This window comes from Mobula birostris, chromosome 7, assembly GCF_030028105.1.
Source record: "Mobula birostris isolate sMobBir1 chromosome 7, sMobBir1.hap1, whole genome shotgun sequence".
Taxonomy (NCBI): Eukaryota; Metazoa; Chordata; class Chondrichthyes; order Myliobatiformes; family Myliobatidae; genus Mobula; species Mobula birostris.
In genome coordinates, this window is record NC_092376.1 from 138,525,169 (window position 1) to 138,542,399 (window position 17,231).

The 17,231-nt window shown below is 36.6% G+C and overlaps 1 protein-coding gene across 3 annotated transcripts in view; it reads right to left on the minus strand.

Moving 5' to 3' along the window:
- Window positions 1–6,980: 6,980 nt before the first annotated feature.
- The window catches only part of LOC140200830 (protein phosphatase 3 catalytic subunit alpha-like), a 422,916-nt gene continuing 412,665 nt past the window's right edge, over window positions 6,981–17,231 (minus strand). For 2 of the 3 annotated variants that reach the window (XM_072264453.1, XM_072264454.1), the window contains exon 13: window positions 6,981–8,591. In XM_072264453.1, coding sequence (XP_072120554.1) covers window positions 8,407–8,591 — 185 coding nt within the window. In that variant the 3' untranslated portion in view covers window positions 6,981–8,406. Of the gene's footprint in view, window positions 8,592–9,985; window positions 10,034–17,231 lie in introns of all 3 variants that reach the window. The other variant, XM_072264455.1, reaches the window with a different exon arrangement.

A 17,231-nucleotide genomic window follows, 5' to 3' on the forward strand; every position in this document is an offset into this window, starting at 1 on the left:
CCTTATCTCTACTGGAGACTGCTGTTTCCTCCTCAGATATCATTTCTGGATATTCCCATTCCCTTCCATCTCCCCCCCCCCCATCCTCTTAATCATTCCCCATACCTCTCCCACAGGTGTTGTTCTTCCTATTTTGTTGCAAAATCTCCTCCAACTTGCCCTTGTAGCTTGACGTATAGTTCTTTTCACCACTGCCTGTGCTTTCTTATATTGAACCAAATGCTGCATATTATGAGTTCTTTTAACTAGCCTGAATGCTCTATTTCTGTTTTTTACAGCCTGACAACATTCCTCTGTCCACCATGGTACCAGTTTTCTATTCATCCTATTTTTACTCCTGGATATAGATCCTTCTGCTGCCATAATAATTGCTGAAGTCACCTGACTGTTTAATTCATCTACATTTCCAGAAATGTCAATCCTTGTCAATGCTTCTTCACTCAACTTCTGGAACTTACCCCAATCTGCTTTTCCAAACACCCACTTTGGGGTTCCGCCACCTGGTCTTACTTCAACTCTTTCACCCACTGAACATAAAACTGGGTAGTGATCACTGCCTACTGCTGAAGCAGTCCACACTCCCCAGTTACTAATGCCAGCCAAGGTATTAGACACTAATGTAATATCTAAAACTAACTCAATTCCTGTTGTTATGTTTATCCTTGTTCCTCTACCATCATTCATAGACACCTAATCACTTTCTTCCATCAAATCTTTAATTACCTTTCCGTTTAAATCTGTAATCGGATCCCCCATATTATGCTGTTAGCAGTGAAATCTGCACACCACACTACTTTATGTCTGTTTTGTCCTTGTATCCTTAATGGGCTGTCCAAATCCAACTTTTTACATGGATTGTAGTAGTTAATTATAACCACATCCTCCCCTCTCTCCCACACTTCCACCACTATGTATTCCCGATCATCTCCTTTTCCCAGTACCCTACATGGTATACCTTGCTTGATTAACATAGCACAACCTCCCCTCCCCCTAGATTTCTATCTTTCTTTATCATTGAATACCCATATACCACAAAGTCCAAAGGTGGTTTCAACCAAGTTTCCTGAGTACACACTACATACAGTTTTACAACCATTTCTTTAATAAAGTGCTTGAATTCCTGGCTACTGGCCAGTAAGCTCCTTGCATTCCATTGCAAAAGAATCACCATAATTAGTATTAACCAACTCATGACACTTCCTGGCTTGACTGATTAGTGACGTTCTCCCTCACTTCTTCCCATGTCAGTCCTACTAACCCTAAATGGTTCACTGCTGCTTTGACCACCAACTGAATTTTGTCACTTTTTGACATTACCTCAGCCGTACTATTAATCACTCCCACAATGAATGTTACTAGAGCCTTTTTGTCTACATAAATCCTGTCATTTGTGCTTTGTTGCATCTTTCCCATCCCTATTGCTCCCTGTTCATTAAGAGCATTGTTCTGTTCTCTTGACATTCTTACAGCTTCTGCATAAGTGATCTTTCTTTTCACTCTTATTTCTTGAATTTTATTCTCTCGTCTCAACCTCACACCCACTATATGCCACAGTATGAGCTCCTCCACATTTGCAGCATTTTGGTTGCACTCCTGTTCCACACTTTCCATATTCATGATCACCCCCACATCTAGCGCATCTCTTCTGCCTTTTACAGTTTTTAGCTATGTGTCCAAACCTTTGACAATTATAGCACCTCAATGGCTTTGGCACATACACCCTTACTGGGTAACTCATGAAACCCAGGAACACCTTCCTTGGCACTCTTTCTTCTTCAAATTCAATCAATACTGTTTCACTTTCCTTTTTCACTCCCTCCTTTGCTGTTTTCAGTCTTTGAACATTCATTACTTTTCCTCCTTTGATATTCCTCTCTAACTCCTCCATATTTATACTCATTGATCACTCCTTTACATCCACCGCCATTTCGTGCTCCCACCCTCCCCGTGTATTCCACCTTGCATTTTCCTATCTCCTTTAGCTTAAGTACTTTCTCAAGTTGTTCCTCATTCACACATCTTACCAATAGGTTGCCATCATTAAGGATTTTTGCAAATACTATTTCTCCTATCTTATTAGCCAGAATTGTTGTTAGCACAAATGGGTTAATTTTCTTCATGTTTCCTTGAGCCTTCTCATTAAACCTAATTATGACAACACCTACTCTCTGAACTTGTTCATCTTCCTCACTTTCAGAGCTCTCGCCACTGTCATTACTTATTCTTTTATTCCCTTTGTCTTGGTTTTCATTCATCTGTCCCCTCACTATCTCCTCATTCCCTTTATTTCTCCCTTCACAATAATCCATTTCTCCCCAGCTGCCTACCTCTGATCCCGAATCCCTATCCCGCTCCTTCTCCACTCTCTTTCCCTCAACCCCCCCTCGCCCCCTTCACAATAATCCATTTCTCCCCAGCGGCCTACCTCTGATTCGAATCCCTATCCCGCTCCTTCTCCACTCTCTTTCCCTCAACCCCCCTCCTCGCCTTGTCCATTACCGGACTCGCGCGACCCCCTCCCAGCAATTCCTGCTCCTTCCCCACTCTCTTTCCCTCAACAAGTTCCACAACCACATTCACGCATGTGCCCTCCACCCAGTCACCTGCCCCCAATTAAGCATTACAGAGTCCCAAATAATATACGGGAATCCCAGCAATTTTCTCAATTAGTTTTTGTTCTTTAAGAGTTATTCCTAACAAGTGACTGCCCTTATTAACTAATGGCCCAATTAACTGGAATGCACTTGTCCAAGAACCCTCAAAGGTGGCAACACACATGCAGAAGGTGGTTAAGAAGGCATTGAGGAACTGTCTTTATTAGCCTGGGCACAGAGCAGAATTTCTATAAAAGGCCAAAGCTGAATTATATAATTATACTGGTGAGGATGCGGGAAAGATTTACTAGGATGTTAGCAGGCATGAAGCATTTCAGCTATGAGGTGGGACTGGATAGGCTGGGTTTGTTTTCCTTGGACTGTGGAGGGGAGGGGATCAAATTGAAGTAAGTAAAAATATAAGAAACAAAAATATGGTTGTGAAAAATGTTTTGATTAGCAGAGGCACTGAGTTGAAAATGAGGACTAAAGAGTTAGAGAGGATTCTTTTTCCATCAGTGTGGTTTAAACCTGGAATATGTTGCTTGATGGAATAGTGGAGGCAGGTCTTCTCAACTTTAAGGGACAGTTAAATGAACACTTGAAATGCCACGGCTAGAAGCTATGGACTGAAAGTCAGATTGGTATAGATAGGTGCTTGATAGTCAGTATGAACTGGGTGGACAGAAGAGCTATTTTTAAGTTGTGTGAATTAATGAAAAAAATATGAAAAACTAATGTGGGTCCATTATAGACGGAGAAGAGAAATTACATATTGGGAATAAGGTAACTAATATTTTGGGATAAGAGACAGAGAACTTCGATAAGTGGTACTGAAAGCTGACAGATCCCAAAAGCATGAATGAAGTGTCATTGGAGACAGTAGATATACTGGTCATCTCCTAAATTTCCAGATTTTCTACAATGGTTTCCTTCAGATTGGGAGACAGCAAATGTAACCCAACTATAATACTTAAGAAAGAAGTAAGGAACTACAGTTCAATTAGCCTGATGTTAATAACAGGAAAATCCGGAATCTAATTGCAAAGCAGTTAGAAAATAATAATCAGATTGCATAGATTCAACGTAAATTTATGAAAGAAAAATGTGTCTGGAAAATCTTTAAGAGCTCTTTGTGGTTGCATAATGGAAAAGGGTAGACTGGTGGATGAATGGCTGTTGATAAAATGCCCAAAAAATTCCAAATTAGATTGGAGATAAAATCCTGTATTGGATTAAGGATTGCTTAATGAATGTAAATGCAGAAGGAATAAATAGGTCATTTTCAAGTCAGGAGATTGTGACCAGAAGGGTGCCACAGCAGAAAATGTGTATCATTGATTAGAGCAGAATATCTAGTGTATTTCTGCATGCAACAAACTTGGTGGAAAATATGATTTGGAGGGCAATACAGAGACACTGCAAGGACATAGTCCGATGAAGTGAATGTGCAAGAACACAGCAGAGGGAATTTTTTAATGTGGAAAAAAACGGCATTTTTTTTTTAAATGGTAAAAGCGAGAAACCTGAGTGTTAAGAAGGTAGATGTGGGCTGTGCTCTAGCAAAACAGCCATACCTTGGCCACCAAATCTTTCCAGACTGTGACTGTTGTTATCAGCAAGGCATCGCAGTTTACAATTCACTGCTGCATTTGGAGCATCATGAATTTTCTCCCTGTAAAAGAAATTTCATCCCATTTTCCTCAAGTCAAAACCATGAAACAGTGTGGGAGTATGGATTTGCCCATTATGCAAGTTTTCTAAAGCTTTTGGGGTTGAGAACCTGCAGGAAGCTATCAACTGGAAAGTCCATCACTCCCTGAGAGTGCAAAAAAATTGTCTGATTACTAGCAGAATATCCACATAGTCAGCATTATGTATCAAGACAGCTTGACTAATCTTTTACTCAAGACAATCTGCTTTGCCCAGCATATTTTAAACAAGATCTGAGGTTACTATGGAAGATTCTTTCTATTATCTACCTCTTTAACCAGGATGTTCTGTTCGACTGCACATTTCTGCTTTAAGAGGTGTGGATATTGATTGACTGAAAACCATTTTGTAATATCCTGAAATTGCACTCATGGGGAAAAAAATCTTGTTTGCCATTCTTAAAACATAAATACTGGTACAAGGTGTGCCAACAAAATCTATGAAACTGCTATAGGTTACCCAGACAACAGCTCTCATTTGGTATTGAATGTAACAATGGAACTTATTCACGTTAATTTTTAGTAAATATTTAATCTTAAGCAAATGTTCAAATCAAACAAAGGCAGTTGCTAGCTTGCATTAAACAGCATGTATACAAAAATATAACAGGAAAGGAATATGATTTTATTAATTGGTGAGACTTACTATCTAAAATGAAAGTATATAGAGTGTGTGTATGTATATGTTCAAGAACTATATATATATATATATATATAGAGAGAGAGAGAGAGAGAGAGAGAGAGAGAGAGAGAGAGAGAGGTAACAACAATAGAAATACAGTCTGAAATGTGCAATCTTATGTATTTTTCAACACTTTCATAAAATTCAGTATGAGATATTAAAGTCTGCGCATAATTGTTTCTGCCATGGTATTTTTTTTATTTTCCTGATGGTTCTTTGAAATGAGTTTGCAAAGTTTTCTGTCAATTTCTACTGTATAGCTCCACAATATACGTATAGACTTGACATGATCAAAATGTCTTGAGGTTTATTGCTATTATGGGAAATGGAAAGATTTAAACTACAGGGTTAATATTGTTTCTGGTAGCATGCACCTAAAAATTACAGATCATAGCATTGCAATTCTTGATCGGGGGTATTTAATTTAATGGATTAGAAAGATTAGACAGAAACACAAAGTTGAGAGTATTTTCTAGTCATATATCCATTAACAATAATTTGCTACTACCTGACCAAAGACATTTATTCTCAGTTGGTAGTACTAAACAAGTGATACAATTGCAGCTGTCCACTGTACTTCATCTCTGAAATATGATTCCATTTGAAGCCTTTTTCAGAAGCAGAGTACAATGCACAACTAATAGTATATTTTGCCCATAGCAACACCGATCAAGGAGGAACCTATTAAGGCATGCTGGTGTTGCCAACTAGGAATTGTAAATGGAATCTTTTCAACATTTCTGTGATTAAGAGTGGAGGGAGAGTAGGCTAATTGGATACATAGCTGGCTTGTATGTAGGAAGTAGAGAATGATGGTGGAAGGTTGTTTCTTGGACTGGAAGCCTGTGATTAGTGATGTGCCTCATGAGTCGGTGCTGGACCTACTGTTGTTTGTCTATATCACCAGCTTGTCTGAGAATGTACAAGGCCTGATTAGTATGTTTGCAGATGACACTAAACTGGATGGCACCATTGACAGTGAAGAAGGTTATCAAAAATTATTGGCCGATCTTGCTCACTTTCTGATCAATGGACTGAGGATATGTAGTTCAACTCAGATAAGTGTGAAGTGTTATATTTTGGAAAGGTAATCAAGGTGAGACTTTCACAGTAAACAGTAGGGTCCTGGGGGGGTGCTATAGAACAGAGGGACTTTTGAGTTCAGTTACATGTTTCCCTGAAGGTGAATAGGTGAATTTACAGAGAGTGAAGAAGGCTCTCAGTACACTGGCTTTCAACAATCATGATACTGACTATGGAAGCTGGGAGTTATATTGCAGTTGTACAAGATGCCAATCAGGCCGCACTTGGAGTATTGTGTTCTGTAAATCCTACAGGAAGAAAGATGCTATTAAGCTGGAAAGGACACAGAAAACATTTATAAGGATGTTGCCAGGACTCGCGGGACTGAGTTATAGGGAGAAGCTGGACAAGCTCGGACTTTTTATCCTTGGAGTGCAGGAGACTGAGAGATTATCTTATGGAGGTGCATAAGATCATGAGGGTCATAGATAGCTAAAAGCGCTCAATCTTTTCCTGTGGTTGGAGAATCAAGAACTAAAGGGCATAGACTTAAACAAAGAGTTGAAAATTTTAAAAGGAACCTGAAATGCAGCAGTTTTACACATAGTGTGTTACATATGCATATGGAATGAGTTCCCAGAAGAAGTGACTGAGGCAGGTCAATAACTACTTCTAAAAACTGGTTGGACAGGTAAATGGATAGAAAATATTCATAAGGATATGGGCCAAACATGAGCAAATAGGACCAGTTAGGATGGGGATCTTAGTTGCCACGTTGCATTTGGCCTGATAGGCCTTTAGGAAACATCATCAACATACTTCTGTAGTACTCTAATACAATTAACAGATAGGTTTGTAACATAGGACAGTGTTTATTGTTGCAATCATTGTTGCCTATTTATTAATCCAGTGAGTAAAACTTTATTTATAACTTTATAAAGCAGTATTTTCAAGAAATTCATGGGTTCATGCACATTTTATTGAATAGTAAAAAAAGTGTTTCTGAGTTTCCAGAGGACATGCTTACAATGTCAGAGTTTCAAATAACAAGTTAAATGTGAAGCCTTGGTTCCAGATGAGAAAATTACAAGAGGAATTACAAGATCAGATCCATGAAAATCTTCAAAAAGTTTTCACGCTTTGACAAAGCAAGAGATAACAAAGAGTGGAAGAAAATGGATAATATGCTTAACTTTAAACTTTTAGTGAGGCACCACACTGTGCCTTAATTAATTTAACAGTTTTGATACCCATGCTATCATGCATTGGCAGCCAAACATGTTGCTTTGGACTAGTCAACGTTTCACTGAATATGCTCATTCGTGCTATCAGCCACTCCTTTACACACGGAGAACTTAAAAAATACAAATAGTTTCAACTGTCAAAGTAACTTCAATGTTTGTACACCTATTGCAATAACTCAAAAGCTTTACCAATTCTGCAGAGAGAAAGCAAGTAAGAATACAACACAGCCAGATTTTTTTTTTAAACACAGCACAAATATAGCTCCACATATTGTTAAGAAACTTAACCACATGCATAAATGCATTCTATAGATGCTGTACAAATCCTAAGTCTGGCACTATAGTGGTGCACGTTAATTACTTTACAAAAAATACTGTGCCATTTGTAATTGTTCATTACCAGCAAGTGACAAGCAAAACCTAGTTAGTTTATGTCAGAACTTAGCAACAAAACAATAAATACCAGTAATTTAGATTCCAGTTACAAGCAACATGATCGGATATTAGATAACCATCAAACAGACCTGATAGCATCCAAATACACAGAAGTTGGGCAGGGAAATTTATACAAAACAGAATCATTTGGTATTTGGCATTTGAAATATTTTGCAACTTCAAATTTGTTTTTCTAAGACTTAATATAATTCCAGAATTTTAATACTAGTAGCAAAACTTTTTATTTTAAATTAAGTTATATTAATCATATAACTATATTTATGCATGAAATATTTTACTTTTAACAGTTTTGAAATGCTTGGTGCTAGTTCTCAAATGCACCATTGGATGTATCAATGTGAAACAATTTACCCAAGTTTACAAGAGATCTTTGTAAATGTCTACCCTTGCTTTCATTAAAGAAAATAAGTAAACAAATGAACAGCCTCAGAGCACGCTTTAATACTTAACCTGCATTGAGTCTCACCTTGTCTATAAGCACTGATGGCAGTCCCTCTAAACAAGATGGCTAAGGTTTCCAGCTTTCTAACACTAATTTTCTGAGTGGAAGTTTTTGGGGTTTGTGTTTTCTTTTTATAAATTTATTCAAACTCTTTGCTTCTGAATGAGCAGTGTGCTGTCTTGGATATCAGAGGCTGGAACACCAAACAGTTGACACAGTACAACTGCAGAGATATTGAAGTCTTAAAAGCAGATCACTGTATGTTGCTGTTGTCATCTGTCCCATTTGATTCGGACATATTCATTTTCCCAGTTGAATGAACAATGCCAGAATTGGATACTGCATCTCTTCGAGGCGGCATTCTCTCATTGATACGGTCCAGGCCTTTTGCTTCTTCAAAACTACTAATTTTATGCTGAGGTGTAAATCCTCGAATGGCTAGAATTGGATTATTGGGTTGAGCAAGTTAAAAAGTAGATAAAAAAAAGAAAAAAAAGAATTAATTTTATAATTCTATTATTACAATCACATATAAATAATGAAAATCCTGCCTGATCAATACTCAATTTCACTTTGCTATAACAGATTTCCGATTGCACGTCTGCAAAGGTTCTCCTGATTTCAATGGAAAAATGGTTTCTCTGCAGTTTTGGCAAATCTTCCGCTGATGTAACAGTGGATGCTCAGCCAAGTCCTGTGGGGATTAACTGATAAAGCTGAAAGGAATTTACTCTTCAATTGCATTTTCTTTCTATTTTGCTTTTATATTCTGTATTAGTCATTTTATTTTGATGACTCACTATATATTTGCTTCACTTACACTGATTTTTCTTTACTAAATACCATCAGCCGAAGACTTTTCCTTACATGACTATCTAGCATACTCGGTGCGAATGGATTTTGACAGTAGGTTCAGAAGTTTTACAACATGTTACTGTTATCCATATAGAAAGTGTAACATAAAGAACTGGCATAAGTGACAAATATATAGTGTAGCAGAGAGTCACTGTTGCATACTTCTGGAACTTAAAAGTTTTTGTTAGCAATTAGATGAAGGTCCCTATGTATGACAGATGACTGAACACTTTGCCTGTCCCAAGAACTTTCAGTCTGTGAAGGGGATGATATTTTAAAATATAAAAATACTATTTAGGTCAATCTAAAGAAGAAAATCTCTAGGGGGACAGTCAAAGGTTAATGTCATAAACATGAAAAAATTACAAGACCTTCAAAAGGAAATAGAAATAAAAAGCAAACTCTTGCAGCCTGCAAGGGTTTGAGGAGCACTGTTGTTCCTTTGTACAACAAACATCACCAGTCACCAGACAACCACTTAGCCAACAGTTGTTATTTTTGCTCTTGTGTACTGCAAACTGATATTTAGGGAAGAATACGTGGCTACCTGTACAAATTGATCAGCTGTACTTCGCAGCGCTGTACTGTTAAATTTAGAAGTCAACAAGAACAAACTGTGCAACTGGAGCTAAATAATAAAAAGGATCAAAACACATAAATGATGGAGTTTGGTAAAGCCGCGCTAATCAACGGTCATGGCAGGTAGTTTTTACTGTTTACTTTCATAGGCGTAAATATGGCAAAGTGAAAAAGAATCCACTAGCCTTCTTTTTCAATGGGAGATGAATTAAACTAAAAATGTATTGCCAAGTTTCAAATTCAGCAAGTCAGTTCTTTCACATTTGTGAACCTCTTTCTACCACATTAACAAACCTATTTACGCCCATGGCTGTTACCATAGAACCTGAAGAATGTTTGTGAAATAAAATAACACCACTAAAGTCTATCACAACAAATACAGGAATGCCCCATATTACCTTCATGAGTTTCAACACCCTCAATGGCCTCAATAGCCTCAACAGTAGCTGAAGAGAAGAGAAGGGTTGCATGCAAAATGAATGAGAAAATTGAGTGGGTTTTCAGTGTAGTAAACATCAACATGTTGAAAACAGGAAGCCCCACTTAGCACAATGTGGGAATGGCAGTTGCATATACACTACGTTCAAAATAAAACACTAATATTGTCTAACAAAAACGTAGCCACATTCTTGTGCTTATAAAGGGATGTGGACAAAATCAATGAGCAGATGTGATATGAATATTTAATCTGTTACCACAGAATGGATCACCTTAGAAATATATGGCATAATGATACAAGAATATTAAATGACCTTGAGGCATTTCATAGGACAGACTATGGATATAAAATGTAAAGATCATTTGCATAAATTGAATATATACTGTAAAACTAGATCTTATTGAGATACAATAGTGCAATTTATTGATTTTAAATATTGTAATTATATTGTGCTGAAATAAACATAACATATTTTGAGGAAATACATCTGCTTTAGTAACATGTAGCATTGCAAATCAATCTTGTGAGTAATATTGAAAATTAATATTTGAAAAATCTTAACTAAACTGAAAATAGAAAACACTGAATATTCTCCCTCTAGAGAAAGAAACACGGTTATCCGAAACATTAATTCTCTCCATAGCCTCTGCCTGCCCTTTGAGTATTTCCAGCATTTTCTATTTATAATTCAGATTTCTAACACCTGTAGTGTTTTGATTCAGTATCAAATTGTCACATTCTGTAGATATACTATTAACAGGTAATCATCTGCTCCTGAGTTTGTAAAATGGGTATAATCATGCATTTCCTCAAGTATAAGCTCTGATGCAGAACTTCAGTTTGTCATAGAGATATACAGCACAGGCCCAAGCCCTTTGGCCCACAAAATCTATGCCAACTATCAAGCACCCATTCACTCTGACCCCATTTTATTCCCTGCATATTCCCACAAACGCTCTTAGCTGCCACCACTCACCAACACAGTAGGGCCAATTATAATGGATAATAAACCTACCAACGTTCTTTGACATGTTGGAGGAAACTGAAGCACCCAGGAGGATCACAAGCAGTCAAAGAGAGATTATGCAAACTCCATACAGATAACACCAAAGTGAACTCAGGTGCTGGAACTGTGAGGTGGCAGCCCTCGTAGCTGCCCCAATGTGCTGGCATGAACTGGACACTGATTCTGTGCTGCACTTTAATCAACAAATGCACTGAATTATCATAAATAAAAGTGCTAATCTGTTGCAATACATTTAAAAAACGTTTAGAAATTGGGCACTGAGCATCTTCATTGATTTATTGTGACAGAAAAATGAGAGAGGAGCTGTGATTCCAGTTTTTAGCTGAGAAGTCCAGCAGATTTTTCTTTTCTTAACTAGTTATTTACATCACCATTATATTATCACTTTTTATAAATCTAAAAAGATTTATCATTAATTGCTGGACTGCATGGATCTGAGGTAAAATTTTGTTTAGTAGAAATCTGGATCTAGATTTAAATGTTCACTACCACTTAGAAAGAAAATGGGTGGATGGCAACAATAATTTGTATAATCCTTAATGCATTTCTTAAAGCAGCATCTTTGTTTGAAAGTTTTCACGTTATCATAGAGCATTTGCTCCATTCCTTGTCAGCAGATGTGCCATTTTGTCTTATTTGCAACTTAATCATACTAGCTGTTTTGCAGAACAATAAAAAAATATTTTGCATAAATACTTTGAATAATCCAATTCACCTGATGTGTTCAAAGATGTTGATGATTTTAGTAAATAGAGTATCTCAGCATTTGAAATTTGTATCCCAATGAACATGGAACATTTGTTTTATATATTAAGTAAGTGTGAGAAAACTTTGCTCTTCATTTCTTCACAAAAATTTTAAATTTAATGATAAACATTTTATAAACAAGAGAATACTACATCATTAAAATATTTTTCCAGTGATAAGTAAAAACCAAGAGCAATGTTTATAATACCATGTTTATTCCTCATATAAATCGGTTTGAATTTATTCACCTATTTTATCACTCTTTATCTCCATATGGAACTAACTGCTTTGTTATTCTGCACTAGAAGTTACTTGGGACATCAATATTTTTGCTTAGAAACATTTACTACACAAATATTATTTTGCTACAAAATGATTTAAAGATCATTACTACACAACTTCATTAGAAATGGTGAATTTGGCAGGAAATGAGTAATGCCTACTCAATATCCATTCATTTTAGAAACACACATTTTCACTGGGTTTTATTACCAAATTCATCCTAGCTTTAAGATATTCTGTTGAAAGCTACAAAGCTAAGTTATCATAACTACTGTAAAATGTCTGAGGTTTCCATTCCTGATTTTTAGTAGTTTATAAAACTGAACCCTCTTCTGGTGTAGATAGCAGATCCAGGCCAGTCCTGTAAAACTTCACAATGGCTGCTGTATTGAAAAAAAACTTCTTGATCTTATCACCACTTGCAAAGACTAATTCTTTTTGGTACTACAAGTCCTACCCCTTCTTTGCATATTATCTATACAATAAAGCATACACTTCATTGATGTGAAAGCCATACTCTTATTATTGGTATACATATCTACTCTCCTTCCTAAAGCTAGGATTATGCACTCTCATCTGGCACAACTGAATCTTCCCTTCAGGTACAGAATATAAACTCAAAATCTATAATTACATGTTATATAATTGAGTTGTGGCTATCTGCAGCAAAGAATCGATTTTTGATAATCTCAGGCTCTTAGTGTAACAATGATTTTTTTTAAGCGTGGGAAATCCTTAACATTTCATTGCTGCAAAACATCAGCTATCAGAATCAAACCATTTCAAATTAAAGTATATTGTGGCAGTAAATCTTGTAAAATTATCAACGTATGTGATGCATTCTTATTCAAAACTGCACATGTAAAGACATGCAATCACTTGGTTGAATAGGTCAGTTATTTGGTTCATGTTAGCAAATTATTGCATGGTTTACTGCTGCAAAATTTCACTGAGATGCAGTGACCTTTGCATTATGATTGAACACTCTTTCACGCTGAACCGAATAGGGAGAAGCAAAGCAGAAGATCATCATTGCATATTGCAAATTAATATAATAGTATCACAGTAATATTCAGGGAGTCAATGAATTATTCCATGAATAGCTATAAACAATTAACAATTTGCAGATTATTGTTCATTAAGGTATAGCAAACCTGCAGATATGTGAAGAATGCAGCAATTAATATTATTCATTTTAACATCTTTAGTTCCTTGCTACTATTCTCAACATTGGTTTATCTGAGTATGCAAAAGAATAATGTAACAGAATGATGTAGTGATAATTTGATGAGCAGTGTTTTTTTTTATTTTATTCACGTTTTCAGCTTTCAATTTCGCTGATCAGCAGTGAGGCAAAACAAGAGTGTCATTTTCTGCAGATGATGTCATTGACTTCCAATTTCAGCAAACAAGTCTGAGAACAGTCTGAGGCGCCATTTCAGTTAGGGAACCTTTCACTGTTGCCATCTAGTGTTCAGAGGCAATAAAGCCCTTTGTGTTATGAATATTAATTACAATGGGGTAAACTACAATAATACAAAAGATTCTGAATTGTTATCTGGACAAAGCACTGTAACAAACTGTAGCAGAAAAGAAAGTGCCTGATTGTTCTAAAAGGAGGAGTAACAGAAAAAAGAGAAACAGTTCAGACAGTTAAATACCAATCAAATTCACACACTTGGCATAAGAAATAAACAGATATAACTAAACGGCTCAATTTAGTTCATTTTGATATGGTGTTGTTTATGGCATTAGAAATTTAATGAATAGAATTCTGAATTGGGATAAAATATATACTTGAATTGCACAAATGATATCAGATTTCTATTTTACTTCATGACTGTATTCCAGTAATGTCAATAGAAAACAGAGATGAGATGAATAATATCACTAGCATTGGGAGAATACAGGCTTCTGGTAAAAAATGTTATGATCTTGCACTTTGATCAAAAATGGAAATTGTCTCCTGTGATTTACATGTCAAGCAAAAAGCTGTAGACAAATCAGATAACATAGAAAACTGTAGTTATAATTGATAAATCATTGTCATCTTAAATATAAAAAGGGCTTGTATACAATTTATGAACAAGACCCAAAGAAATCTTTAGAGTAACGATCATAGCATGTTAACTTTACTCACAAATTAATATCAACATCATCAACAAAAACAATAACACAACACAGAACATATACTGTACATAGATGTAATTCTGATAAAAGGTACTTTAAATTTAATGCAATTAACCAAGGAGAAACAGAGATCTGTGAGGAGGCAACACATTTAAATGTTCGAGAGAAAAAGTACAAGGCATACAAAAAGTATTATTTACAAGGACACATTGTCCAGGGTGGAGTTTTGGGTGTTTAATAAGATTAAATCAGAAACAGGGAATGGAATAATGGGATTAACATATGAGTGAATCAGCAATTGATTTTTATATATGTGTTTGAGCTTGGGTGGGAGAAAGGAGAAATGGAAAATTCTGGTGTCAACAGAAGCAACTGAATGGAGGGGATGTGGGGCAGTGTTCTTAACTTTGTGGGAATACACAAGCTCCTCATACTTGTTATTGAAGATACGTTTGGTCAGAAAATGGGAGCAGTGCTGAAGGAAATTGGAGAAAATAATTCATATGTTTTTTTGCTCAGTGCGATAAGTGGATGTGTTTCTTGTTGTTATCAAATACTGTATACCTAATGATGGATAAATTGCACACCAAATGCCTGTGCCTATATCTACAGCAAATAAAGACTGTGACTATGCAAGGGGAAATGTTCTTTTTATGAAACCAACATCTAAAGATAATCAAATGGAATGAAAAATTACTTCAAACATTGTTACTAAGCAAGAAAGACATATACAGTTCGCTGCAGTCAACTGGGGCAGCTGCTTATTTGGAACATCTCTTAAAGAACAAAAACGAATTGAGAAAATAACCAGGATTCCCTTCGTTTATTTGGAGCACTGTTTATTTGGAGACTGTTGCCAAACAGTTTCTAACTAGTCACGTGCACTTGTGTGGCTGTTAGACATTGCATAGTGTTTAGAGTGAACAATTTTGAAGTAGCATCAGTTGTGTGAGTTTGTATTCAAAAAGCAGTGATTTTGTCACTGATAGTTGGTGAGAAATAAGCATTAAGACAATTCGAATGTGCTTTGCTTACTGTGGTTTCAAGCATTCAGGCTTGGAGATGGCAAAAACCACCAGGGGTGAAAATGAAACAATTTCACTACGTCAACAAATTAGAAATTACAACAAATTTGAGGGTATCGACAATCATCTAGAATATTACAATGAAAACAAAGATCTGTATAAACACAGTCCATTATCTACATGAGGTGTCTGTACTGATTTTGTTCATTTACAGTCAATCAAAAGAACACACTGGCGCACAGTGGATGAATTCCTCCATTGATAATTATGAGGAACCAGAATAGAGTTTTATAGGACTGTAGTAGTATTGATTGTGTTCTAAATTGTTCTGTACTTCAATTAAATACATAAATTGTTAGTCAGTTAAATGGTGTTTTGTCTCTTTTATACCTTTTTAACTCTTTCATTGAAACTTTAGGTAACTGGGGTAGATGCTTAGTTAGTTAAAAAATTAGCCAAAGTTTCATGGAAAGTGTTTTGGCTAATTGGGATTGTTGCTTAATTGGGAGGGGTGGAGTGGAGATACGTCTCCACCAAAGGAGGTGTAAGACGCTGCTTTCCTTCACTAGCCTGCAGGTCATCCTGGGGAATGTTGTACCATCTTGAGGGCATGCAGCGTAGGTTCACGATGTTAATTCCCAGGATGGCGGGACTGTCATATGTTGAAAGACTGGAGCGACTGGGGTTGTATACACTGGCATTTAGAAGGATGAAAGGGAATCTGATTGAAACATATAAGATTATTAAGGGATTGGACACACTAGAGGCAGGAAACATGTTCCCGATGTTGGGGGAGTCCAGAACCAGAGGCCACAGTTTAAGAATAAGGGGTAGACAATTTAGAACAGAGTTGAGGAAAAACTTTTTCACAAAGAGGGTTGTGGTTCTGTGGAATGCTCTGCCTCAGAAGGCAGTGGAGGCTAATTCTCTAGATTCTTTCAATAAAGAGTTAGATAGAGCTCTTCAAGATAGCGGCATGAAGGGATATGGGGAGAAGGCAGGAAAAGGGTACTGATTGTGGATGATCAGTCATGGTCACAGTGAATGGTGGTGCTGGCTCAAAGGGCTGAATGGCCTACTCCCGCACCTATTGTCTATTGTCATCAGCTCAGCCCACCACATTCCCTCCCCAATCAAGTCATGTGAATCCATGGGAGCAGGTGGTGGATGGTTTTATGAGCAGCTGGTGCACATCACAAATCCTGGTTATGCTACCACTGATGCCAGGCAAAATCTGAAGGGTATTGTTGATGGCATAGGCCACCTGTCTTGTATACACTGGCCAGAGGAAGGGAATGGCAAATCATTTCTCTGGAAAATGTTGCCAAGAACAGTCATGGTCATGAGATATGGCACATAATGATAAAGATGCTTAATTAGGCCAAAATATACTGGTCCAGATGAGTCCCAATTCACTGGCATCCATTGTAAATTACATTTTCATTCTAACCACTACAAGGAGCTAATAAGGATAACTTCATAAGAGAAACTCTTTGATTTGATATTCTCTGAAATCTCAGTTTCAAATCAGTGGTGGTGAATTGGGCAGTTTGGTCAACTGAACTTACTGTTCCCCACCCTCCAGTTCTGAAATTTGAATGTATAAACTTGGCCTATTCAAGACTCATTATACCATCTGAGGGTTATGAGGATCTGATAAGCATAAAGTATTTAATTGGTGCCAACCATGCAATCAAATTGGCCACACCACAGTTTCCACTAATAAAATCAACTGAAAAACTGTGTAAACTGTCATTTCACCACAATTTTCACTCTTCATCATTTGTCAAACCAAGTAGGACAAGGATAGGCCAATTTAACCAGAACATTATTATCTTAGATTTGGTTACCTTCCACTTGCTGAATGAATGAAATGGTGTTGAAAATAATTGTTTAGTGGGCTTTCTAAACAATTTTAAATGTGTAGTAGATAATAAAAAATTGTCCAAATACCACACGTACAGTACTGTATAGAAGTCTTAGGCACATATATA